Source organism: Crocuta crocuta, unplaced genomic scaffold, assembly GCF_008692635.1.
Source record: "Crocuta crocuta isolate KB4526 unplaced genomic scaffold, BGI_CrCroc_1.0 scaffold24, whole genome shotgun sequence".
NCBI classification, from domain to species: domain Eukaryota; kingdom Metazoa; phylum Chordata; class Mammalia; order Carnivora; family Hyaenidae; genus Crocuta; species Crocuta crocuta.
This window is the reverse complement of record NW_027530974.1, coordinates 5,386,979-5,412,086: the sequence shown is the minus strand read 5'-3', so window position 1 is coordinate 5,412,086 and position 25,108 is coordinate 5,386,979. Positions and strand designations below refer to the sequence as shown.

Sequence of the window (25,108 nt, the reverse complement as noted above, 5' to 3'; positions counted from 1 at the left end):
CACTGATGGACATGACTTTTTAATATTTCAGGGGACTGCACAATTAACGAGGTGGGGACCCTCCCTGGAGTATCCTAAATGCTGAGCACGGGGCCTGGTACTTAAGTGTTCAGTAGCTACTCATGGAGAATGAATGAATGCATTACTGAGAGCCATGGTGTGCTGAGGCCAGTGATAACCAGGCTTTGGGAATGAAGATAAAATGAGGTTCGGTCAGGCAGGCCTTTGATGTCACTCTTTGTAGGGTTTCATCTGTTTCTCAGGCCTCATGGCCAAAGGGCCTGGGACTTTCCCAGAAGAAGGAGGAGAAGGGGTACATTTTCCCCAAATTCTCTTTCCAGCCAGGCTGCCAGCCTCCTGAATCTCAGAACTAGTTATGCTGTGCTAGCACCTGGCACCCTGTGTGGAGGAAATTACATTGTAACTAAAATATGGGCTACGATCCTTTGAACAGACCATGAGGAAAGACTGTGGGCCAGCTTTCTTTATTCTGGGTGACTGAGGAGGTCCTCCTGAGGAGCTGAGAAGCAGGAGAGCCTGGCCGTTGGAAGGAGGGTGGGCCCACAGGCCGGTGGCTACCAGGAGGCACCTTAGAAGCATGCACACCTGTGGAGTCTGGGGACGTCTGGCGCTGGGGCTAAAATCTGCACCTACACCTCCGGTGAGCTTCTCTGTGGTTGCCTGGTGTTTCTTCCAGAGCAGGTTCAGTCTGAGAGGCTTGCAGTTCCCACGAGACAGAGCGTGCTCCACGTTTCAGCTGCTCAGGAGCAAATGACGGTAGCATTGGCGCAGGCCACGGTGGCACGGTTTTCATTATATAGTTCCAGCAAGACCTGGTATTCTCCCTGGAAGGAACACAGGGAAAGCTGAGGTGTGTGACCCCCAGAGCAATCAGGCATTCGACAGGTAGTCCTCAAGCACCTTCTATGTTCTTCTATGCAGGCAGTGTTTTAGACTGGGGATGAGGTAGAACCAGGTAGACCACACTCATGTGGTGGAGCTTATGGGCCTCACCGGGACAGACAATGCACGAGATACTTCGCTGTGCATACATTGCACATGCTGATGCTACAGAGAGAATGCAGGCGAGGAAGAGGAAGGGCAGCTGGGTCGGGCACGGCCAGGTGGGGCTGGGCTGGTGCTGGTTGGCAGGTTTAAGTAGGTACTGCTGCAAAGGCGACATTTGGGCCAAGACTTGAAGTAGATGGAGAGCTGCTTTGAGGGCTGGGCCCCACATTCGAGACACAGTGAGAAGACCCATGGGGCTGTAGGGAGACAGAACCACGGGAAGTAGGGAAAGGACAGGAGTCGGGGATGGCCTCGCAGGCCATGATGAGGAGACACTGGCTTCCACTCTGAAAGGGATACAGGTCATGAGAGCATTTTCCCCAGAGAAGTGGCCTGACCACATGTGCATGTTAAGAGGACCCAAAGAGACTGAGGGGCAGAGAGCATAAGCAGTTAGGACCAGAGAGGAGACCCTCGGCCCTGTAGCAGATGGGTCAGGTGAGGACAGAGATTGGATTCTGCATAGATTTTGAAAGAAGAGTCAATATGATGTACTGAGGGAACCCATGTGGGTGGCAGAGAAGGAAAGAAGCTGAGGGTGACGCCGCAGATTCTGGCCTGAGCAATTGGAAGATCCAGGGAAGACAGAGAAGACCTCCCAGGGAACAAGATTCACCCACACAAAACAAAACACTCTATCAGAAAGAGTACTGCCATGTCTTAGGGTTCCTTTCTGTCAACCACATTCCACAGAGGACTCTCTTTGTCTGTGGTTAGCGCCTGGGCTGTATGTGGAATCACAGAAAAACCCATGTGTTTGCTCAGTGGCCAAGCTCGCCCACCCCAGCCCCCAGAGGCCACACGGTGGCGGCAGGTCTGCAGACTCCCTGTCTAGAGAAGAGACACTCTGGGTGGCTGGACTTAGTGGTAAGCAGGGCGAAGGGCCCAAGAGGGGAGGATCTCAAGAGATTCCTGGCACATCTTTGTAGTGCCTGTCACCCAGAGAAGGAAAGGGGGGTTAATCTGTAGAAGCCAGAGGGAAGCAAGAAATCAGACCACTGGATGGAGTTTGCATGAGAGGTAGTTTTTGTTCAAAAAGATCAACTTTTGGGACACCTGGGTGGTTTATTCAGTTAAGCATCTGACTTCGGCTCAGGTTCATGAGTTTCAGCCCCATGTTAGGCTGTCAGAGCAGAGCCCGCTTCAGATCCCCTCGTCTCCTTCTCTCTCTGCCCTTCGCCAACGTGTGCTTGCGCGCATGTGCACGCTGTCTCAAAAATCAACATTAAAACAATTAAAAAGAAAAGAACAACTTTCTAGCAATGAGCAGAGGTCCAGGAGCTAGCGGGTTTCCCAACAAAGAAAACTGCTTTCGGCAGAGCCAGGTTGTGCTCTGGATGGTGGCTGAGAGGAGGCGGCTGCTTAGAGCAGCCTTTAGCGCACTGTTCAGCTGAGGATCCTGCGACAGCGTGGCTCCAAGTTCTGGTCACCCAGACAGGAGCAGCTGTGATTGTAGAAGCAGTTTAGGAATTTAGCCAAAGCAGTATAAAAGTTAGAAAATTAATTCTGAGCAAAGAGCATTTCAAACCTGCGCCTGTTTGTGCCACCATCATCACCATCATTACCGTCCACTTTTCTTTTAGAGTCCCTGTGCCTTCAGGCACACACCCTACAAAATTATTGAAAACCAAATGAATTTCTCATTGCTTTTTAAGTCTAAGAAAAGATGTACTATTTGCAGGAAGGTTCTAGGTGATGAAGTACATGCTTACATTACATACATACCTGCATACCTCCAGGATATGCATGCTCTGGTCTAGGAGGTAAGAGTATTTAGGCAACCATGCTCATCCTCAGGCAGGTGAGGGGACATGCTATGAGGACAGGAGGGGCAGGGTAGGGACAAGGGACAGAGAGCCGCAGCCTCTGTGCTGTTGAGGAGAGCACTGAATTTGTGAGTCAGGAATTCATAGTTATTTCCTTGACATTTATGCAGATTAGTACCCACAAGTGCCTACAAGTTGTTGTCCACTCACTTTGGAACCCCAAAGGGCTACATTCTAATTTGGAAAACAGCAGTTCTGGAGATGTGGGGTTCCAGGCAGGACCTCAGTCTGGGCCAAGGGACTGGCTAGGATGAAAAGCAAATAGTACCAAGACCCTGTAGATTGACTGCTGAGTGGAAAAGTTTTCAGCCAGGCAGGGATAGAATTAGCACAGAGGCCCGTCTCTGGGGGATTTGGCGGGAGGAGGGGATTTGGGGCAGGTCTTTTAAAACCAGAAAGCTTCACATGTCTCTGTCCCATATTAGGAAGCAAAGTCTCTGAGCCTTGCTGGCTGGCTGGCTGCCAAGGAAGCCTGGGCTGGCTGCAGCTGGTTCCCTGCCCCCCCCTCCCCCCATCAGCGTGGGAGCTCACGTTGAGATTAAGGCCTCCAGCTGCCTCTGCTGCATACGTGACAGGTTGCATGCATCCCACTTGGGTAATGGCTCCTGTCGATTCTGGCCAGGTGTCAGTAGGCTGGGGCACGGTCAGGGCTGGTGAGGCTTCTGCTTCCTACGCCCCAAAGAAGGAGGAGAGGTGGGAGGACCAGCGAAAGGGGACCGGTAGATGCTGAAACAACCATGCCCACGGCCAGGACACCTGAGCCTGGCTGTGCCCTCACATCTGGTGACAAGGCTGAGCAGCATTACTGGTGGAGGAATGCAGACCCCATGCTCACCCAAGTGTCCTAGGGGAATGCAATAAAGCTTTTTTATATCTCTGCCAGATTTTCTTTCAAAGGGATTCTGTGCCTTTAGGAAGTTGTATCCCCCTCCTCTAGTTCATAGCAACTCCCGAGGGGAGCTGCTTTTTTAAAGGTCAATAATGCAGGGCACCTGGGTGGCTCATGCAATTAAGCACTCCACTCTTGATTTCAGCTCAGGCCATGATCTCATGGTTCATGAATTCAAGCCTTGCATCAGGCTCTGTGCTGACAGCATGGAGCCCTGCTTGGGATTCTCTCTCTCCCTATCTCCCTGACCCTCTCCTGGTCATGCTCTCCATCTCAAAATAAATAAGTAAATGGAAATAAAATAAAGTTAAAAAGCCAATAATGCCAGATGAAAATCAACTGTTTGCAAATTTTAAGTCAGTCTCCAGGTGGAGGGGGAGGGAGGGGTTCAGAAGGAAAACAGGGATGGAAAAAGAATTCAAGTAGCAAAGACTGAAAAAAATTTTTTTTAATGTTTTATTTATTTCTGAAAGAAAGAGAGACAGTGTGAGCAGGGGAGGGTCAGAGAGAGAGGGAGACACAGACTCTGGAGCAGGCTCCAGGCTCTGAGCTAGCTGTCAGCACAGAGCCCGATGCGGGGCTCGAACCCACAAACCGTGAGATCATGACCTCAGCCAAAGTCGGATGCTTAACCGACTGAGCCACCCAGATGCCCCATCAAGTAGCAAAGACTTAAAGAAAAAACTAGTTGGGAAAATTTCAGTCCTACATCCTAGAAGCGAAGAGTTTGTAAGACTCTAATATTTCACTGAAAGGCCAGCAGAGAAAACTCTGGAGAACCCTGGAGGGGAAGGTAAAGCTGCAAACTTCCCATCTGTGGGAGCAACAGCTAGAGAATGTTCTAGAGACAGTGCGGCTTGCACCTTAGGAACCCAGAGGCTGGGACAGAAAGGAAGCACACGCAAGAGAAATGAAAATTTAAACAGATTCTTTACGTAGAAGGAGACCCTTTCTCAGAGTCATAGATGGGTTTTAGGTTCTGGAAAGCTGAGAGGTTAAAGTTGAAACAAACAAACAAAAAGAAAGTTATTACATCCTTGTGATTTTTTTTATGATGTGTCATCAGGTTCTCTCAGGAGTAGCATAATGAAAATGTACTGTTTATGTCAGAGCTGCTAGGATTCAGCCATTTATGAAGGTTACATTATTTTGCAGAAAGGAATTCATGGAAAACTGGACTCTTATGTGAGCCCCGCCAGTGAATGCTCAGGGCAGGGGCATTTTATTCACATGGTGACCTTCCATGAGTAATAGTGTAAGGCTGGTACATGGGGCCTTCATGCTTGTGTGGGGTGGGGAGGAGGGGGGCTTTAGCCTTCACGTGTGTGTGTGTGTGTGTGTTCCTCTCTCTGAACAGCCAGTCTCACTGACAGCTCATTCCCCAGCATCTCTGACCCATTCAGTACCCGCAGATGCCAGCCATCCTGTAGGGCAGGACTCAGGCCTCCCTCTCTGTAGGAGCCATCTGCCCAGGGAATCCCCAAGGGTCCAACGGACATAACGTGTTAAATATCAAAATGACAAAACCAGCATGTTAAGCATTTATAAGTACCCACCATGAGGTATCAGCTTTATTGAAGAAGGGTTTTCTTGGTGGGGGCCAGTGGAAAATGTTTAAACTATTTAATTCCCTCCTCCTCCTCGAGAAGCTGTTCGATACAATAATGAAGTAACAGAATAGAGCAGAAAACCAAAACCTTACCTCCAGAATTTCAAGTCCAGGATTATTGATGGGGCCAGCATAATAAATATGCTCTGAAACATATACAAAACAGACACAGTGTTACTCAATTATATTAAACAAAAATGATTTGCTCCTATTATCTGTGCTTGCTGTTCAGTAGGGATCTAGGATTGGGAAAGAAGCTCTCTGTCCACACAGTTGCTCATATTATAAGGAGGACACTGACAGCATATAAATAACTAAATAAGGGAGTGTTTGGGTTGTTGAGAGAGCTAGAAGAAGACATGCAGGTGGTGTAAGAGAGGCAGATGGTGTGATGGTTAAGAAGCCAGGCTGGAGTTGGGCTGCGTGGGGTTAAATCCTGAGACCACCTGTGATAACTATTTCATCTTGGACAGTCATTACCTCTTTGGGCTCAGTTTCCTTGTTTTCAGAGTAGGTATAATGATGACAAACAGTGTCCACCTCCCTGAACTCTGAAGAATCAAAGGCTTAATTATGTAAAGCACTAATGCCAATGTCTGGAAAGCACTTAATAAATAATTTGCTAAAATAACAAACTAGGAGACAGCATGTTTGGTTGGATGGCTGGTCATCTCTAAGGAGATGATATTTGAGATAAGCCCTGGGGGAAAGGAATGAGGCAACATTTAGTAGCTCTGATGCAACAGTGGAGAATGGTAGGTGGTTGTGTAGTTTTACCGGGCAAGAATGATAAGGTGAGAAAGTCAAGAGTGTTGGGAATAGATTAGAGAAAGGTTATAATAACAGATCATGAAATCTAAGGAAGGTAAGGAGGAAAATGGAGATGGGGTGGGGGTTGATAGTAGAAACAGTGGTTGAGTTGGTTGACTAGGGTTTCCATCATGGCTCTCAAGGTCCTAGAATGGGTGATCTGGAAGGACATGGTGAAGGCAGACAGCAGAAGTCTTGACAATGAGATTTCAGCAGTGGTGCATTTTCTGATGACAACACACAACGTTGACTTGGGTGTCGGTGATTGAGGTGGAATGATGGAAACGGTAGTTAGAAAATGGCAGTGGAGGTCAATCAGCTGAAATATTATGATGGTGGGTGGGATGTGACTGGCTCCTCTGTGACTCCCCAGACCCATGCACTTAGTACATTATAAGTGAGAGCACAGGCTCTGGGGTCAGATTGTCTGTGTTAGGCTTGAATTTTGTCTTTTCTTATTACTAATTGGGCAAGTCACCTAATTTTTCTGGGCCTCAGTTTCCTCATCAGGAAACAGGGGAAAGGTTATAATCATATTCACCTCACAGAGTTGTTGTGAGCATCAGATGAGTTAATACTAGTAAAACTCTTTCCACAGCACCTGGCACATGGGGAGCAGCCATTGTTTTCCATTAATATATTCACTCACCAATCCACTCTGCAAGGCATCCACCCAATACAGGCCAGGCACTGTGCCAGGTGCTCGATACAACAGGAGACAAGAATATTATGTGAATCATTTGAGTCATTGGCCACCCAGAATTGTAATCATTTGTTTATAGGATGTTTTCTTCAGTAGCCTGTGCTGCCGCCTTCTTTTTTTTTTAATGTTTTATTTATTTTTGAGAGGGAGAGAGCGTGAGCAGGGGAGGGTCAGAGAGAGAGGGAGACACAGAATCCGAAGCACTCTCCAGGCTCTGAGCTAGCTGTCATCACGGAGCCCTACGCGGGGCTCGAGCCCACGAGCCATGAGATCATGACCTGAGCCGAAGTCAGACACTTAACCAACTGAGCCACCCAGCCTCCCCAGTAGCTAGTACCTTCTTGTTTGCATAGCTCCCAGTACACCACAGAGTCTAACACACAGCAGGGTGCGATATAGCATTGTTGTAGAGGTTGTTGAATGAGCAGATCTAGAGCCAGGTCATGGGTTTGTCAACCAACTTCATTCTTGCCCCTGCTAGTGTAATCCTCTCCCTGCTGGAAAGCTCTGGACCTGGGCTATGTTTACACGAGAGACTGGATTAGGGAATGAACCATCAGAGCAGCCAATACGGTGGTGAGGATGGAGGGATAGTGGAGGAGAATGGAGTTGAATAAAATACCTATTGGTTTATTGATGGCATTATGTATTTTTTAAATAAATATTTTTAAAATTTACTTATTTATTTGAGAGAGAGGGAAGGAGTAATCTGTGGGGAAGGTGGGAGAGAAAGGGGAACAGAGGGCCTGAAGCGGGCTCTGTGCTGACAGCAGAGAGCCCCACTTGGGGTTTGAACTCATGAACCATGAGATCATGACAGGAGCAGAAGTCAGACGCTTAACTGACTGAGCCACCCAAGCATCCCATATTGATGGCATTAGATATTCAGGTCTTTTAATGGCACAGTGACTTTCTGTCTCACATAGCTCCTGGTGCTTAACCACTGCTCAGTAAATATTTGGAGACAGATCAAAATCTCTATGAAACGAGGTTTTGGGCCAAGGGCAGCATGGCTGGTGTGTGAGCAGCTGCCCACATAGAATAATATCAGGGGCGTGAGGGTAACCCTTTTTGAAAAAGGTCTCTCCAGGTAATCTGAACCTGAACGCCTACCAGGAGGCCCATTCTTTGCGTAGACTTTGACTTCTGTTAAATGCTCATGCCCAACAACATATCCATCCTTCCTTTCTTTTGTCAATTTCTGGTACCTTGCAAGGAGAACACACAAATATGGTGGATGCCAGATGGACAGCCTTCCTATTTCATAGTACTAAATGAAGTGATTCATTTATTTTTGAAAGGAAATATATATTTGGTTGTGGATATAAGCAAAAGTTTAATTGGAAACTACTTCTCTATATAAGGTGGTTTTGGAAATATAGATATTGAAGTTCTGGATCTTATCCTTGAGAATCGTCTAGTGCAACTGGGGAAGACACAATGATTAGCTACACTGAAAGTTAACTGTGTGAGGAGTGAGCAGTATATGTGGGTGGTGTATCTCACAAGTGCAGAGAGCTCAGAGGGGGCAGCCTGGGATTTGACTGTAGTACTGACATGCTGTACAACCTGAGGCATACCATTCATGTTAGAATCTATGTGAGTGGTGCCCCCTGGGGTTGTGCAGTACAATGGCCCAACTACCAGTACACTGTTTCTTTTTTGGAAATTCTCTCTTTCTCAGTGGATATTCTCTGACCCAAGCCAGGATAATCTGAGCAGAAAGACAAAGAGACCCAGGACCAATCTGTTCTGGCAAGAGATGGTTTATTTCAGCTCACCGGTATTTAGAGCTGTTCACTTTCTGCCTGGGGTTGCAACCATCTTACTGCCACCCACAACTCAAGAACTGTGAGTGCTGTGGGCATGAACCAGTCAAAATCACTCATGCTGGCCATCAAGGTATGGGAATGCAGTGCAGCTCAAGAGCAGAGTCCAAGAATGGAGAGTGAGTGCACCTGTTCGTGTCTGGTCTGGTTGCATTCCCCTGGACACATTTTATTGCTTCTTTATGCTTCTACTGATTGTTCTAAGGTGGCATAGTGCAAATGACCTTGTGCATAAACCAAATGACCTTGGAAGCAGACAGACCTGGGTTCAGTACCCAGCTCTCCAATTCCCCAGCTGAATGTCCACCTTAGAACTCAATTTCTGCATTTGCAAGATAGAAATGGGACTGTCTTTCCTGCAGGGCATTGAGAGGACCAGAGAACTTGTATGTAAACTTGACGAGAAGAGTGGGGTCCCCAGTAAGGGCAGAGCCACTAGTTATTATTATTATTGCTATTGTTATTGTTATTAGCTGTATTACTATTCACTAGATGTGAAGAAGGATAATGTAATGAAAACTCACTTGGACACTGAGGAACACACCAGGCCTAGGTTTTGGAACTTTCTGGCAGAGCCAACAACCAGTAAATTCTGTGGGTGCCTTTTATTTTAAAAGATGCATGAGGACAGCTCTTTGAAGGACAACATTAGAATGACATCTAACATTCTATTATGCTCATTTAATGCTCCAAGATTTGCAAATTTGTGTTTCAAATAAAGGGGTTCTCTCTTCCGGGCGGAGGGGGTTTTTCATTAAATCTGTCTCTTACGCTTTATGGTTTCAGTTGGAGCTTTTTGGGGTCCATGAAGTCCCTGAGCACGGCTGCAGGTAGCTCATGAAACTGTCTTCTTTTTTTAACCTAATGAAACAACACCTAAAATTAAATTCTCACCCCTTCCATTCTCAGATCCTCCCTGATTCTGAGATTCCTTTAATTAACATTCTCACACTCCAGTTCTATAAAAAGAGCCCCAGTATATCTGTACCCACTCCTTCCTTTCCTCCATTTGAAATCTTTATCAGTTTTTAGTGTGCTGTGGATTAAAGAAATCCACCTCCCCGGTTCTGAGCACATGAAGTCATTTCTGCGAATTGGCTTTGTTTTTGACCCAGATCTTTGTGTGGTTGGCACATAGTGTCTTTTTCAGAAAGGAAATTGATTTTTAAATTGTGGAAAGAAAAAGTTCCAAACAGTTTTGGATCAGATGGACGTGAGGCTCAGGGCTGCCTCCCACTCTATAGCCTTTTGTCCTCCGCGACCGGCGGGGATGCTGGCCTGGAAATGCTCCCTCAAGTTCATCGTGGGTTCCGTGGGAGGTGTCTTCCCCACTTCCTAGCCCTCGCTAGTATCTTACTGCAATTGTCTCCAGTCTTCCAAATTTATTACAAAAATGTCATCAATATTTAAGCGTTATTAGGGTGCCCAGCAGTATAAAAATGCTTACAGTTATAATTTATGATAAATCAGTCAATTAGTATATTCCGAAAAAGATTTAAAAAACAATTATTTGTTTACTTGCTCAGCTTTGAACCTTTTTTCACCTGCCAGGCCCAGTTGGGGGAATCTTTGGGGGGTGCTGTGTTGAGCTAGGAGGGCACAGCCCTCACTCTGTCCTCCAGGGAGTGGGGGCACCTCAGGCCCTGGGAAGGCCCCCTTATACAAGGGCTCCTGTGGGCAGTGGTCCCACAGTGAAGAGAATGTTCCAAGCAGACCAAGAGAGAGCAAGCGCATTACTTCATTTTGGTGAGCTCTCTATATAATCTTCTTTCTTCTCCCTGCCTCTGGGCATTTCTTTAAAGAGATCTAAGTCTAGGAGGCGGCAAAGGCCCAGGCACTGCTCCTCATCTCCTCCCTGGTTTTAGCTCTGGCTTTTTCAGTCTCTGACTCTGCAGGGTGTGGAAAGTGTTTCTTGGTCCCACAGGGCACTAGCTAATGAGCTTGCCTGCGTGGGGACCTGGATCAGGGTCCCCTGCCTCTGGGGTGAGTGTGGCTACAGATAGTCCAGATTTTAACAGATGAATTCCAGACAGTGTGGGCAGATAGCTCCAGGCTACACACGGGCCCAATTCTCTCTCTCTCTCTCTCTCTCTATATATATATATATATATATATTATTATCATTATTATTTGGTGTGTTGTACTTCATCTGCTTCTCCATCTCCTAAGCCATTACTTTCTAGAGCCACTGTAGTTCTCATGTCCCTCCTGAAGGCTGGCCACCAGGTAAGCATGCCTGTATCACTCACAAGTGACCTCAGTCTCTGAATACAGTTGCACAGGTGGCCAGGGCCAAGGGGGTTGTTGGGAGCAGAAACCTGGCTCCTGCCCTACGGGGGCCAGACTGTGCAGGCTGGGGCTGGGCTGGGCCCCACTGCAGATACTTCTAGTGTCCTGGCCACATCCCCTGGCCAGTTTTGAAAACATGGCAGCCTTGATGGCATCAGCCATGCCTCCAACATTGTCCCAGATCAAGAGCTCCCACCTTTCTGTGCCTTCCTGCTGCACAGTGGCCCATGTAGAACAACCAGGGAGTGCAAGCCTTCAACCCACGAGGACTGGAATCTGGGGACGTATTCCATAGCCTCCTGACCTTTAGAGGGGCAATTCTGAGATGCACACTATGGTTTTCTAGTGGGGCCAAGCCCCAGCTCCTACACTGGAAATCAGCTGCCCATTTATCCTTTCCTGGCTTTTCTTCCTCTCTGGCATAACTACTCACCCCTAAGTCCTTGTCTCTGACTTTCCAGGGAGAGCTCAAACTAGGAATGCTTCCTGGCAGAAAGTGAATTTTTCCTGAGGCCACATATGAGCTAGTCCTAGAAAGCTGGCTGCTGATATATTTGGGTCTGATTCTAATGGTGGAGCCACGCAGCCAAGGAACAATCTGAACACTCTGGAAGCTGTTCTCTGGCTGACTTCTATGCCAAAGAGCAGAAGAAGAATGAATGTCCTGGTTGCGCCTGAGAAGGCTCCTGCTTTGGAGATGATGGGACTTAGGGAGAGGGATAAGGAGGTAAAGACCTCCCTGGGTGGGTGACCATGAGGGAGCCAGCAAGCTCAGGGAAGAGGGAGCAGAGAAGGGGGGGAGAGGTGCACAGCTAGCCTCTTGGTTTCTGGTTTCTTCGTTCAGTCACATGGACACTTCCTGTCACTGGACAGTGGATTATTGTAATAAACAAAGTGTATTTTATAAACTGATTTGAAATTTTGGGATTCCCTGGCATATCACATGACCCTTCTATTGGGAGAATTTTTTCTGTTGCTGCTGGGAGCTCAGTAGTTAGGACATGTTCAATTTTATTTCCAAACATACTTTGAGATGTCCAGCATGTTGTTTGGCCCCTTTAGCCCATTATTGTCACCCTGTCTGAGGCCCCATGAAACTCTGGGCATCACAGTTGTCATTTTTTTTTCAGAATTACAGCTGTACTTTGGAGCTCACAAGTATCTGATTACTACATCTTAGCTTTGCCTATGCTACTTTGATATCTTTCCCTGTTCTTTCAAATGGGCTTATGAGAGTTTTGTTTTGGCCTTTTACTGCTAGAGAAACTTAGTATTATTTACAACTTGAAAATATTCACTGTGTACTTGCAATGGATCACTTATGAAGTGAGAAGCCTTCCAAGGCTTACTCGTCCACGGTCCCACAACTTACACCTCTCTGGTGATTCAGAGATGTGGCTGTTGTTATTCTTTTTTTATTTTTCCTAATAGAACACTGGCTTCCTTTTAATAATAAATTTTTATAAAAGACTCATTGCCATCTTACCTTCTTCCCCTGCCAGAATGGTTCCAGAAAATAGGTCATGGAATCCACTTCTAGCCAAATAGCTTCTGTTGTGTGTAGGGTCCAATGGCAGGTAGGAGCTTTATGGGGTCTTTGATAAGGTGACAATAATGGTCCAACAAGGCAAGGCTTTTCTTAGCAATGATATGATCCCCTAACAGAAAAACTCATTATCTCTCCTCAGGTAAATCAGTGACTGTATCATCTGTGAAGTCCTCCAAACTGTTTGACTTTTGTGAGGGTATTTTCATTAAAAACTATAGAGTTTGAGTCTTCCTTGGATTATGCACAATTATTTGGCCTTTTAAAAAATATAAAGTGAGGGTTTTTTTTTTAAATGCTTATTTATTTTTGAGAGAGAGAGAGAGAGAGAGCATGTGATTAGGGAAGGGGCAGAGAGAGAGGGAAACAGAGAACCCAAAGTGGGTTCTGTGCTGACAGCAGTGAGCCCAATGTGAGGCTCCAACTTAAAAACCATGAGGTCATAACCTGAGTGGAAGTCAGATGCTCAGCAAACTGAGCCACCCAAGCACCCCAATTATTTGGCCTTTTTACATGGTATGCAGAGGTCAGACAAGATGGATTGGTTTTTCATTTAGTAGTTGTACAGGCTAATAATGCCCACTCCTCAAGATGTCCAGTGTCCTAATCCCCAGAATTTGTATGTTACCTTGCATGGCAAAAGGGACTTTACAGATGCAGTTATGCAGGATTTTGAGATGAGGAGATTAACCTGGATTACCCGGGCAGGTTCAGTGATATCACAAGGGTGGCAAAAAGCCAAGGAATGCCATCCCTCTAGCAGCCTCTAGAAACTGGAAAAGTCAAGGAGATGGATTCTCCCCTAAAGCCTCCAGAAGAAACATAGCCCTACTGACACTTTGATTTTAGACTTCTGATGTCCAGAACTGCAAGGGAATAAATTTGTGTTGTAAATTACTAAATTTGTGGTCATTTGTTACAATAGTAGGAAACTGACACAGTGGTCTTGGATTAAAGAGGTGGCTCCAGGTGATCAACCTGAGAAGGGCCAAGAGTGATGGCTTGTTTGGATTTGGGTCCCCAACAAAGGATCCTTCAGAGCTATGACACCAGCATACCCCAAGATTTCAACAAAAGAGAAGGGGACTTGGGCTTATAGTTTAAGCTAGAGAGTGAAATTTTCAACACAAATTCCATACTCTAATTCAGGATAGACTGCTTAAAAAAATTAGAGCAATGTAGAAACTACTAGATCAGTGATGTCTAATGATGTTGTGCAAGAGAGGACGGTTTTATACCTGAATCATCAAATATGGTAGCCTCCAGCTAAATGTGGCTACTGTGACTGATGACCTCAATTTTTAATTTAATTTAAATGTAAATGATTTAAGTAGAGACATGTGACAACTGGCGATCATATTGGATAGCTTTAGGTCAGCACCATCTAATAGAAATTTAACGTGAGCCACATACATAATTCAAAATTTTCTAGTAGCCACATTTGATAAAAAGGAAAAAGAAGCAAATGAAATTAATATAATAATGTATATATATTTTAACTCACATTGTAAATGTATAATTTCAGTATGGAACCAATATAAAAAGTATTAATGAGATATTTAGAATTCTTTTTTCATACCCTTTTTCTTTTGCACAAAGTCTTCAAATTTTAGGGTATATTCTACATTTAAAACACGTCTCACTCCAGGGGGTGTGTTGGTGGCTCAGTCGGTTAAGTGTCAGACTTCTGCTCACATCGTGATCTCACGGTTCATGGGTTCAAGCCTTGCATCCTGCTCTGTGTTGACAGCTCAGAGCCTGGAGCCTGCTTCAGATTCCTTGTCTCCTTCTCTATCTTACTCTCCCCTGTTCATTCTCTGTCTCTGTCACTCAAAAAAAAGGTTTAAAAAATTAAAAAAAAAATCACATCTCACTCTGGACTGGCCACACTTCTGGTATTCAATAGCCACATGTGGCTAGTGGCTATGGCACCAAATAATGCCAATATTAAGTCACTGATGAGGAATTGGGGCCAAAAAGATGAAATGATTTGTTTCCAAGTGTATTCCTCCTTTTGGTCTTGGCTGCTCAGCTTCCCTCCAAGAAATATATAACTCTGACAGTCAAAAAGGAAAGAAAGTTTAAGTTTTTGTCCCTACCAACTTATTTCTGAATTCTCATGGATAAATTCTTAATGTAACTCTCAAAATATAGCTTGTGAATTGGTGAGCTGATTGGATTTCCAGAAATGGAAATGAAGAAGATGGTGTTGGGGAGAAAGAGAAGAAATTGAATTGATCTCCAGGAACCTGGGGCAGATGCAGGAAAGAGCAGTGTGATGGGAAATAATGAAACAGACATTACAGAGGGTGACCTCTTTTAGATTGGAGGTCTCTGGGGTCCACGCACATTGGAACTCTCAGGATGTTTGTTAAAATGCAAATACCAGCACCCTACGGGATCAGAGTTTCTGAGTGGTCCAGGGAGCTGGGAGAAGGCCCTCTTCATTGGTTTCTTAAATGATTATTACATGAAAGTATAGGAATCATTGAGCCAGGTTTATGCAAAATCTACAACAGGCTGAGAATTTGTAAAGGAGTTTGTATTGTCTTAGAAAATAAAAAATGCTTTGGTCCTAGGTCATCAGTAGTCTAAATATGCTAGGCTCACCTCAAGTGAAATGTGATGTCAAAGGAGAGTTTCAAAACATTATTGGCTCTTACAAATGGGCTTGAATCTGTGGATAGAGAGAAATCTCCCAGGCCTATGGGATTCCTTAATATCCCATAATAATTAATAGGCCATAGGTTTCCTTTCTTTCCTTTTTTTTTTTTTTTTAAGCAAGAAAACATCCTCTTTTGCTTGGTCTTTGCTGGTACCCTCTCCAGGGTGATCATTGTTTCCACTTCTGTTTTTTGCGAGTAAGAGTGGGAGTTTTCTTCTACTGATGGTTCTGCAGAACCCCCATCAGTCTGCAGTAGTGGTGGCTGCCCAGAAAATCTGCAGCTCCTTGAAAGGTGCAGATGAGAAATAAAACATGAAGAGAAGAAAGGCCGAAGGCTGAGGAGATGATGCTCCAACTGTCCAATTCCATGAGAAATGCAAGTGGGGCTGTGTCCCCAGAGGCACAAAGGGCCCACGGAGACTCGGCTGTCAACCACCAGAGAATACACAGCTCAGTCATGTTCTTGCCACCTCGGAGGAAAAGGGTCTTAAACTTCCAGCCATCAAAAGCTCTACTGCCTCTGCAGGCCTTGTTAAAATGCAGACTTCCACTCTGAGATGGATGACTTCAGGGGTCCAGAGCCCTTGCTTGAGAAAGCCCTAATCAATTGCATGAAGTAACTTCCATTTATCACTTATTCACAGCTTACTGTGTTCCAAACTCCATTCTAAGGGTTTTACGTGTATCACCCCATCTAATCCTTGTAAGAATTCCATGAGGTCTCTCATTTTTTCCTTATTGTACACAAGAACAGATTGAGGCTCCAACAGATTATATAATTTTCCTGAAGTCATATATACGCAAGTGGCAGTGGTGGTCCAACTCCGTGAGGCTTAGCTTCAAACTATCTAGGCTAGTGGTTCTCAAAGTGTGGTCCCTAGACCAGCATCAGTGGTCTCCCCTGGGGGCTTGTAAGAAATACAAATGTTGAGCCTCCTCTCTAGATATACTGAATCAAAAATGGGGGTGGGCATGTTCAACAGTCTGTGGGTGACAAGTCCTCCAGGTGATGTGATGTGTGTGTGAGCTTGAGAACCAGTGGCCTGGGCTGAGCACCCCCCACACCGCTTCAAGGTGGCTTTGCAGTGAGATAGGGTAAGCAGGAGTAAATTCCTGGAGAATATCGGGTTTGGTAGCATGCTCTTTCAGTGACAGAATGACAGTAGGGATGGTAATGGCAGGCTCTCCACCTGGTAATTTCCCTGGTGGCCAAGAAGCATCACCCCTCCATGGGTCTATTGATTTATCCAACTGAAGTGGAACCAAGGCACACGAGTTCCCATCTAAGCCACTTTGTCATCTAGAGAAAGAGGGTGAGAAGGTAGGATCATGATAGATTGAGAAGGAAATACAGCAAAGCAGAAAGCCTGAAGCAAGTGGCCTAAAATGGTCCAGAAATCAGGGGTAAGCAAACAGATAGGACAACCTAGTGAAGACATGTTTTAAAACTGAAGCTCTGATAAAGCTGCTTGCTCCCCTTCTCTTAGAACAGAAACAAATATCCATGCTCCTGGGGCTCACATTCATTAATCCATGTGCAGTGAACCCCAAACACTTGAAAAATGAGGCTCCCAGTGGGGGTGCCTCGTTGTAAGCATGCTTTATAGGGATTGTCAGGACCATCGGCATAGATTAACGGTGGAAACTCTTCAAGGCAGCACTTGCCTGGAACGTGTTTTTACCATCTTCTGCTACAGTAGTGCAAGGCATAAGGCATTTTGCAGAAAGCATTTGTGGGATTTTTTCCAAATCTAGGCAATTTTCAAATTTCCTCCATTTCATAGACCTGTGAAAAGGCACACATAGAAACAGAGGGAGCTAGGGCAATAGAAATCTGTTGGATGGAATCTGAATTGCTGATCTAGATAGAACTGTTCAGACCAAGTTTTGCATCATTACAGACAGTGAGATTGAGAAGATTCTTTAATTAATATTAATGATGCTCAGAAGATGGCCAGGTACACTCATTCAGCGTAAACCAGGACAGATGACAGACACCCCAACTAACAAAAAGGAAGGAGGGTGGGTAGCCAACTTAAGCATCCCCTATGCTTCTGCCTTTGTCTTATTCGTACATGTAAAATCAGGGAATATTATAGCAAAATCCCTTAGCTGCTGTCAGAGATAATATCTGCCTTCTGGGAAATGTCATGTCAGATTTTATATACAGTTCTCGAGGGACCTACTCTGTGTTTATTGAAATTCATCTAATTACAATGCATTCCCCACTTTCGACAAACACTTAAAGCAGGAATATTCAGATTTACACAAAAGATAAACCAGGGAGCAATTATTTCCTTGACTAAAGGGTTCTTCAGCTCGCAAAAGGTGTCCCTGTAATATTTATTTTAATTACAAGCTTTCCAGATGCATTTAAAATTAAGTCCACAACTACTTTTTTTTTTCGGTCTTTCACAGATTGCATGAAGTATATCAATATCTGTTGTATGTATTTCTTTTTTAAAATATAATCTCTTGTCAAATTGGCTAACGTACAGTGTGTAAAGTGTGCTCTTGGTTTTTGGGGTAGATTCCCTGTTGTATGTGTTTCTTAATAGATTTTGCTCCTCCTGGAAGGTGGCTAGCCTCCACATATGGAGACAAGTGCACCATGCATCCTTCTGAAGACTATTGATTTCTGCACCCCTCTGGGACTCTGACATGCATGTGACATCAAGTTCTCTCAGTTTTTCATTGTGTTTCATCCATGTCCATCACAGCTCTCAAGGTCTACTCTCCCTTGACCTACAGGTGTCCTACTTTATAATCATATATACCTGGTATACACACATGCATGTGTGCACACACACGATGTTATTTAACTTCCTCAAGTTTTTATTTTATTATTTTAACATTTTTATTTTTATTTTTTATTTTGAGAGAGAGGGAGAGAGAGAGCAGGAGAGGGTCAGAGAGAGGTAGAGAGAGAATCCTAAGCAGGCTCCTCACTGTCAGCACAGAGCCTGACATGGGGCCCAATCTCACAAACCATGAGATCACGACCTGAACCAAAACCAAGCGTTGGATGCCTAACTGACTGGGCCACCCAGACACCCTAAGCCTTTATTTTAATTTCAGTTGGTTTTGGCAGGAGATTGGATACAGCTGATATTCAGAAGTTAATCCATGAAACAATAAGCAAATCATTTTGGAAGCCAATTAATACTTAGCACTGTGAAATCAATACCTTTCACCTGGGTTGACCCACCCTGGCCAGAACTCATAGAAGTTTGGCCAGAATCAAGTCTGACAGTTGATGTGTCTTGTCATCAAGAATGAAAATCCTGCGTTCATTCTATTTACTTTATGGTCTTAATATAAGTTTTTGTCCAAATCTTCAGGTTTATAATCAGTTGGGAATCTTGTTTCTACATAGCCCTACACACTATATTCTGGACAGCCACTCTATTCCTTTGAGTACCCTCATCCTACTTTCTGTTTGGGTGGAGTAGGGGCTCCTTCTGACTTCCCAGACTGGTATTTCAGTTTCATGTTCAACAATCAGTTATCTCTATTGTTTTCATGTTCAGTTTCATGTCCTACAATCAGTGATCTCTATTTTTCATTTTATGCTCATCTTCCTGAGACAGGATATTCTAGGAAAGTTGATGAACAAAGTGAACCCCAAATTGTTGAGAATAGATATCAAAGTATGTTGACCTCATGATGAATCAGAAGGGGATGAAAGCGACTAAGGTGAACTGAGCTCATTTCCAAGCTAGACAAAGCTGTGGGGTCTCATTCATGGTGGAGGTTAGTGCTGACATATTCAAATTTTGGAAAAATTTTCTATGTCAGACCATTGTGGGATAGTCTCGTTGGGGTTTCAGGGATGAACTGCACCTCTCTGGGTAGATGCCACATTTCCAGCAAGGAAGTGGACATTTCCACCACCACTCATTCTGAAAAGAAGTCAAGCCAGGGGCATAAAATGAGAAGTTTATGTTTGCACGTATAGGAGGATTAGGAGGAACTTAATGGAGGACCATGAGGGAGAAGAAGGGGAAAAATGGTGGGGGAGAGGGAGAGAGGCAAGCCATGAGAAACTCTTGAATGCCGAGAACAAACTGAGGGCTGATGGGGGGGAGGGGAGTGGGGACAGGGGGTGATGGGCATGGAGGAGGGCACTTGTGGGGATGAGCACTGGGTGTTATATGGAAACCAACTTGGCAATAAACTATTTACAAAAATAAAATAAAATAAAATGAGAAGTTTAGAGGATGACTTTACACTGAGACAAGAAAATAAATAAATAAAACAGAGACACAAGAAGAGATTTCTTCATTTACTCCGTAGGAAGTCCTGGGATCCTGAGCCAGTAGCAGAGTTTTAGGTCAACTGCCCCCAGCTTCCAGTGAGCTGGTTTGAGTCAGGATCTTTATGAGGCTCATTTCTGTTGGAGACCCTAGCCTGGGTATGTAAACCCACGGGTCCCTCAAGCTGCTTCACCCCTGCCTCGAGATCTCTCAGGTAGAGGAGAAGACAGAGAGACATGTCCTTGCCATGTTTATTGCTTTCCAGTGTGCCAGGCATGTTACACATCTTTTCTTTTTTAGTATGCACTATTACCTGAAAAAGAATTATGGTTACTCCCATTTTATAGATGAAGTAACTGAGAACTGGAGAGATCAAATGATTCTCCAGAAAGAAGTGCCTTCTATCCCCAGCCTACAAATGGCAGCTGTGGAGAGAGGAGGAAGCTATCAGTCCTGCTCTCTGACTTTTCTTTCCTTCTTTCCTTCCTTCCATCCTATTTCCTTCCTTCCCCTCTCTCTTTTTTAAATGTTTTCTTTTTAATTTTTATTTCTGAGAGAGAGAGAGAGAGAGCAGCATGAGCAGTAGAGGGTCAGAGAGAGAGGGAGATACAGAATCCGAACCAGGCTCCAGGCTCTGAGCTAGCTGTCAGCACAGAGCCCAATGCAGGGCTCAAACCCATGAACTGTGAGATCGTGACCTGAGCCGAAGTTGGACGCTTAACCGACTGAGCCACCCAGGGGCCCCTAAAGATTTTATTGTTAAGTAATTTCTATACCCAATGTGGGGCTTGAACTCACAACCCCAAGATAAAGATTCACATGCTCCACTGACTGAGCCAGCCAGGCTTTTTAAACAGCTCTCTTTCTTCCTGGCCATAGGCCTCTCTCAATTTGTCTTCCTGTTATGTCCCCTTTCTTTGCCCCAAATCTAATTTGTTGGCATTGGCAAAGCATAGTTTAAAGCAAAGGTGTTACATTTTCCAAAGTAACCTAATCTGAATTTATCCTGAACCTTAGGTGAGTGTTCACTACAGTGAAAGCCAGAGAATACCTGTGCTCAGTAATTCTGGCTAAGAGTCCTGCATTCTCATCTTTCTTAGAGCTGTCATTCTCGAGCCTTAGCATGTAACAGAACCATCTAAAGCAGGGCTGGCAAGCTATGGTCTGTGAGCCAAATACCACTAATGCCTGTTTTTCAGCAGACATGAGCTAAGAGGGTTTTTACCTTTTTAAATGGTAGGGAAAAAATCAAGAAGAATAATATTTAACAACAAAAGAAAGTTACATGAAATTTATATTTCAGTGCCCATAAAGTTTTCTTGGCATACAGCCATGTCCATTCATTCCCATATTGTCTAAAACTACTTTTACCCCGCAGAGACCAGACGAACATATGGCCTGTAAATTCTAAAATATTATCCTTTACAGAAAGGGTAATTGCTACCTTACCCTTTACAGAAAGAGTTTGCTGACCTGTGACCCAAAAGTATTTTTAAAATACAAAGTGTTATGCCCTGGCCCTGGAGTTTCTAAGTCAGTAAGTCTGGATGGGGCAAAAAATGTACATTTCTGATAATTTCCTACATGATGATGATGTTTCTGGTCTAGGGACCACACTTTGGGAACCACCACCTTATATAATGACTGGTTATGCCCAAAATGATTATTTGGTTCCTATAATTTTGTTGTGCCTTTTAAATTCTTGTTGCCAGTTCTAGTAAAGGGCTGAAATGAGTCATACTTCTCCAGCAGAGTTTTCTTGATGTTCAAAAGGATATGTAGCAGAAAGGTTTAGAGCGAGTTCCTGGAGCCCAGCTTTTTGGAGACAAGTCCAGCTCTACCACTTGCTGTCTCTGTAACCTTGGGTAAGTTTCTTAACCTCTCTGAGACTCAGTTTCCTTATCTGTTAACACGAGGATAATAACAATAGCTTCTATATTTCACAAGGTTGATGCAAACAGTAAATTGGTTTATATATATATGTAACATACCTGCAAAGGTCACTGGCATGCATTAAATGCTGTGATAATGCTAGATGTTATGGAACTATCCCTGCCTGGGGCTAAGGTAGTACTCTTCCACCTTGGCAGAGTGTTGAAATCACTTGCTTTGGGTTGTGCCTCTAGAGATTCTGATTTAACTAGCCTGCGGCATAGGGTGTTGGGATCTTCAAAATTGTAAAGGGAAGCTATAATGGAGCAGTGCCCAGTAAAAATATAATGGCAGTTGCATGTGTAATTTTACATCGTGTTAGTCGTGTTTAAGAAGGTGAAATTAAATTTAATAATATGTCAATAATAATGTTTTATTGTTGATAAATAATAAATGACATAGTAATTATACATTTTACTTAACATAATATATCTCAAATATTATTATTTCAACATATAACCAATATCACAATGATTGAGGTATTTTACTTTCTCTGTTTTCATATTTAGTCTTTGAAATTGAGTGTGTACTTTACATTTATAGCACATCTCAATTAGACTGGCTACATTTCCATGGCTGGGTAGCCACATGTGGCTTGTGGCCACTGCATAGAATAGCGTGGGCCTAATGTCCACCCAAGATTGAGATCCACTGGAGTAAGAGCACGGTTGTCTCCCGCAGACCAGCCTAAAGCTCTGGGGCTTCTACTGACATTACTGTTTTTACCTTGAGTATTAAGGAAGTTTACTGCAGCTTCTCTCCCTACAGTTAGTCATCAGATGTGGTCATTAGGACATTTGGTTTAATCCCAGTTTAGTCTTAAAAACTGATGTCAGTTTGAAAGCATCAGGATCAAGTAAAGCAAATGAAGCTACATGACCTGATGCTACCAGAGGTGAGAAAGACACTAAGGGAACATTAACAGAGGACAAAGTAAAACAGTGATCTGTTTTGGTTCCATCTCGATGAACTCATAGCTGGGTAAAGGGCGGAGGGGGAGGAGGTGTGAGTATCCCAGAAAAAAATACGAAGTGGATATTAAGCAATCCCTTGATATTCTATGCCACACTTTGACTCAGAATTTCTGACTCCAAATATCATTGAATATTAAATAGGTCAGGATTCTTTTTGAAAAGAGGAAGAGGAAGAGGAGATTTCACCCTCTCTGTTCTTTCCTACAAGGCTCAACTTTCAAAAATAACAACCTTGTAAATTTATTATAAAAACAAAAGAGATTTCCAAAAAGACAAGAACAAAGATCTGTAGTTCTACCACTTAGAGATAACCACTATTAGCACCCAAGTGTATACTATTTCAGAGCTTTTTGGTGCATCCACTTACACGTATTTTAATAAAAACAGTGTCCCATAGTGGGCACTCTTTTATAGCAAGATTCTTTGTCACTTAACAACATTTTTGTGTTTTCAAGTAATTTAATAATCTCCTGCAACAGCATAGTGAACCTGTGTTTGACTGAACAATGATCTACTTAATCAATCCCCTATAACTGGGTATATAGATTGTTTCCCTCAAACTGCTAATCACACCATGAATGCTAATGCCAAAAGAAGAACATCCCTTGGTCTTTATTTTATTTTATTTTTTGTAAATGTTTATTTATTTTTGAGAGAGAGAGAGAGTGCACAAGCAGGGGAGGAGTAGTGAGAGAGAGAGAGAGAGAGAGAATTAGAAGCGAGCTCCAGGCTCTGAGTTGTCTCCAAGTACAGAGCCTGTTGTGGAGCTTGAACCCACAAACTGTGAGATCATGACCGGAGCTGAAGTTGGATGCTCAACTGACTGAGCCATCCAGGCACCCCTCCTTTGGTCTTTAAATCCAATGAGCTCTTGCCTTAGAGCTAGCTGGGGAAGATGCAGAAGGAAAAAACACACCGTTTTATCACACAGTCTCACTAAGCCTAACCCACTTAAAAAACAATTTTTTTAGGTTTTTGTTTGTTTATTTGTTTTGTTTTTACGAGAAAGAAAGGGTGTGAGGAGGGCAGAGAGAGAATCCTAAAGGTCCACATTGTCAGCGTGGATCCCGATGCAGGTCTCAAACTCACGAACTGAGCTGACATTAAGAGTTGGATGCTTAACCAACTGAGCCACCCAAGTGCCCCAGAATCCCAAGCAGGCTCTGCACTGTTAGCACGGAGCCTGATGCTGGACTCAGACTCAGGATCTGCAAGATCATGACCTGAGTTGAAGTCAGATGCTTAACCAACTGAGCCACTCAGGTGCCCCCTCCCGCATTTTGTAATTTATCCTGGTTTGGAGAACAACCAGCAGCGTGCAGAGTGCCGAGGAATGCATAGTAATGCCGTGGAAATGATATCAAACAAATGATATCGAACACCTTTGTGCCACCTTCAGCAGACACCAAGTTTTCTCACTGCTCTGCTCAGAAGGACCTGCAAACCCCAGAGGGACTCCTCTGCCTGCTTAATATGTCAACAGCAGCTTGTGCTTGGGTTTGAATTGGCTTTTCTCTGGTCTTAGAGTTAATCACTTCTTTCAATAGAATCATTCCTGCAGTATAGTTTTGTGGGTGGGTTGAAAAAAAAAGCGTAATAACCCAAGAAGCCTCAAAATTTAAGTTGTTAGTTTTTCTGGCTTGTATAATTTACATAATTATTTGTTCATGCAGCATTTGTATATCACTTCTCTGATTGCTTTATATGATATGAAATTTCCTGGCAATTCCCCAAATGCCAGCTTCTCAGACTGAGTTTGCAGGTTTCAGCCTACGGCAATAAAGCAAATAAATGACTGCAGGGTTGCCCAGCATTCAGATAAGGTAAACACCAGCCTTTTGAGCTGCTACACTGAATTGGACACCTCAGTTTGGAGGAACAGTATCTCTTCTCTTTTATTAATTCTATTAAAACTATTCATGGGGTGGGGAACAGGTTTTATTAAGCCTGGAGGATTAAGATAATTCACTCTTTGCTAGTATTTGGTACACCTGTATCTTTGCGGCACATATATGGATCATCAGAGAGTTGCTTTTAAGGGGATCTGGTAAACTTGCATTATGTCTGTCATATAAAAATTCAATAAAACAAGTGTTTATCACATCTTTATTCGGTGTCAGGCCCTCTTTGCCAAGTCTCCAGAGAGAGGTGCAAGAAATATTCCTGCCTTCAAGGAGTTCATAGTTTAAGGAGGGAGATAAACACATGCTATAGGATGTGATTCTAGCTGAGGGAAGTAGGAGTGTGATGCTCCAGGAACATCCAAAGGGAGTGATTTATCTGGAAGGGTCTAGCCTGCTTTTCCAGCCCCATCAGATCTGTATTTGAGGAAAGACTACAGTGGCAGCAGTAGGGAGAAGGGAAACCTGATAGGATGCCATTTCCATCATTCAGGAGGAAGTGAGGGAGGCTTGATTCAGGGAATAGAAAGAAGTACGAATGAAGGTTGGTGCAGTATGTGTTCTTTCTCACTAAGCTCATAGCGCTTCCAAGTGTACTTGGTTCCACATTTGGGTTCAAGGACACTTATTTTGGGGAAAATTGGGAAGATAAGCAAAAGACAGGCAATTTAACTGTAGATGCTGCCTATGGAAAAGTTTAAATAGGGATGAGCTAATGGAGAGGAAGTATCTGAATGCATCCAATCAATCAGAAATATTTCCAGCAAGTTCAGAGTGGAAAGCTGACTGACCAGTCTATGGTAGGGTAGCT

General features: G+C 44.0%; 1 protein-coding gene across 1 annotated transcript in view; it reads right to left on the bottom strand.

The window, feature by feature from the left end:
- Positions 1 to 469: 469 nt before the first annotated feature.
- LY86 (lymphocyte antigen 86) overlaps positions 470 to 25,108 on the bottom strand; it is a 61,309-nt gene continuing 36,670 nt past the window's right edge. Inside the window, exons 4-5 of the mRNA XM_077769995.1 lie at positions 5,486 to 5,538; positions 470 to 845 (exon numbers count right to left, since the gene is read on the bottom strand). Of these exons, the coding sequence (XP_077626121.1) occupies positions 762 to 845; positions 5,486 to 5,538 (137 nt within the window). The 3' untranslated portion in view covers positions 470 to 761. The remainder of the gene's footprint in view (positions 846 to 5,485; positions 5,539 to 25,108) is intronic.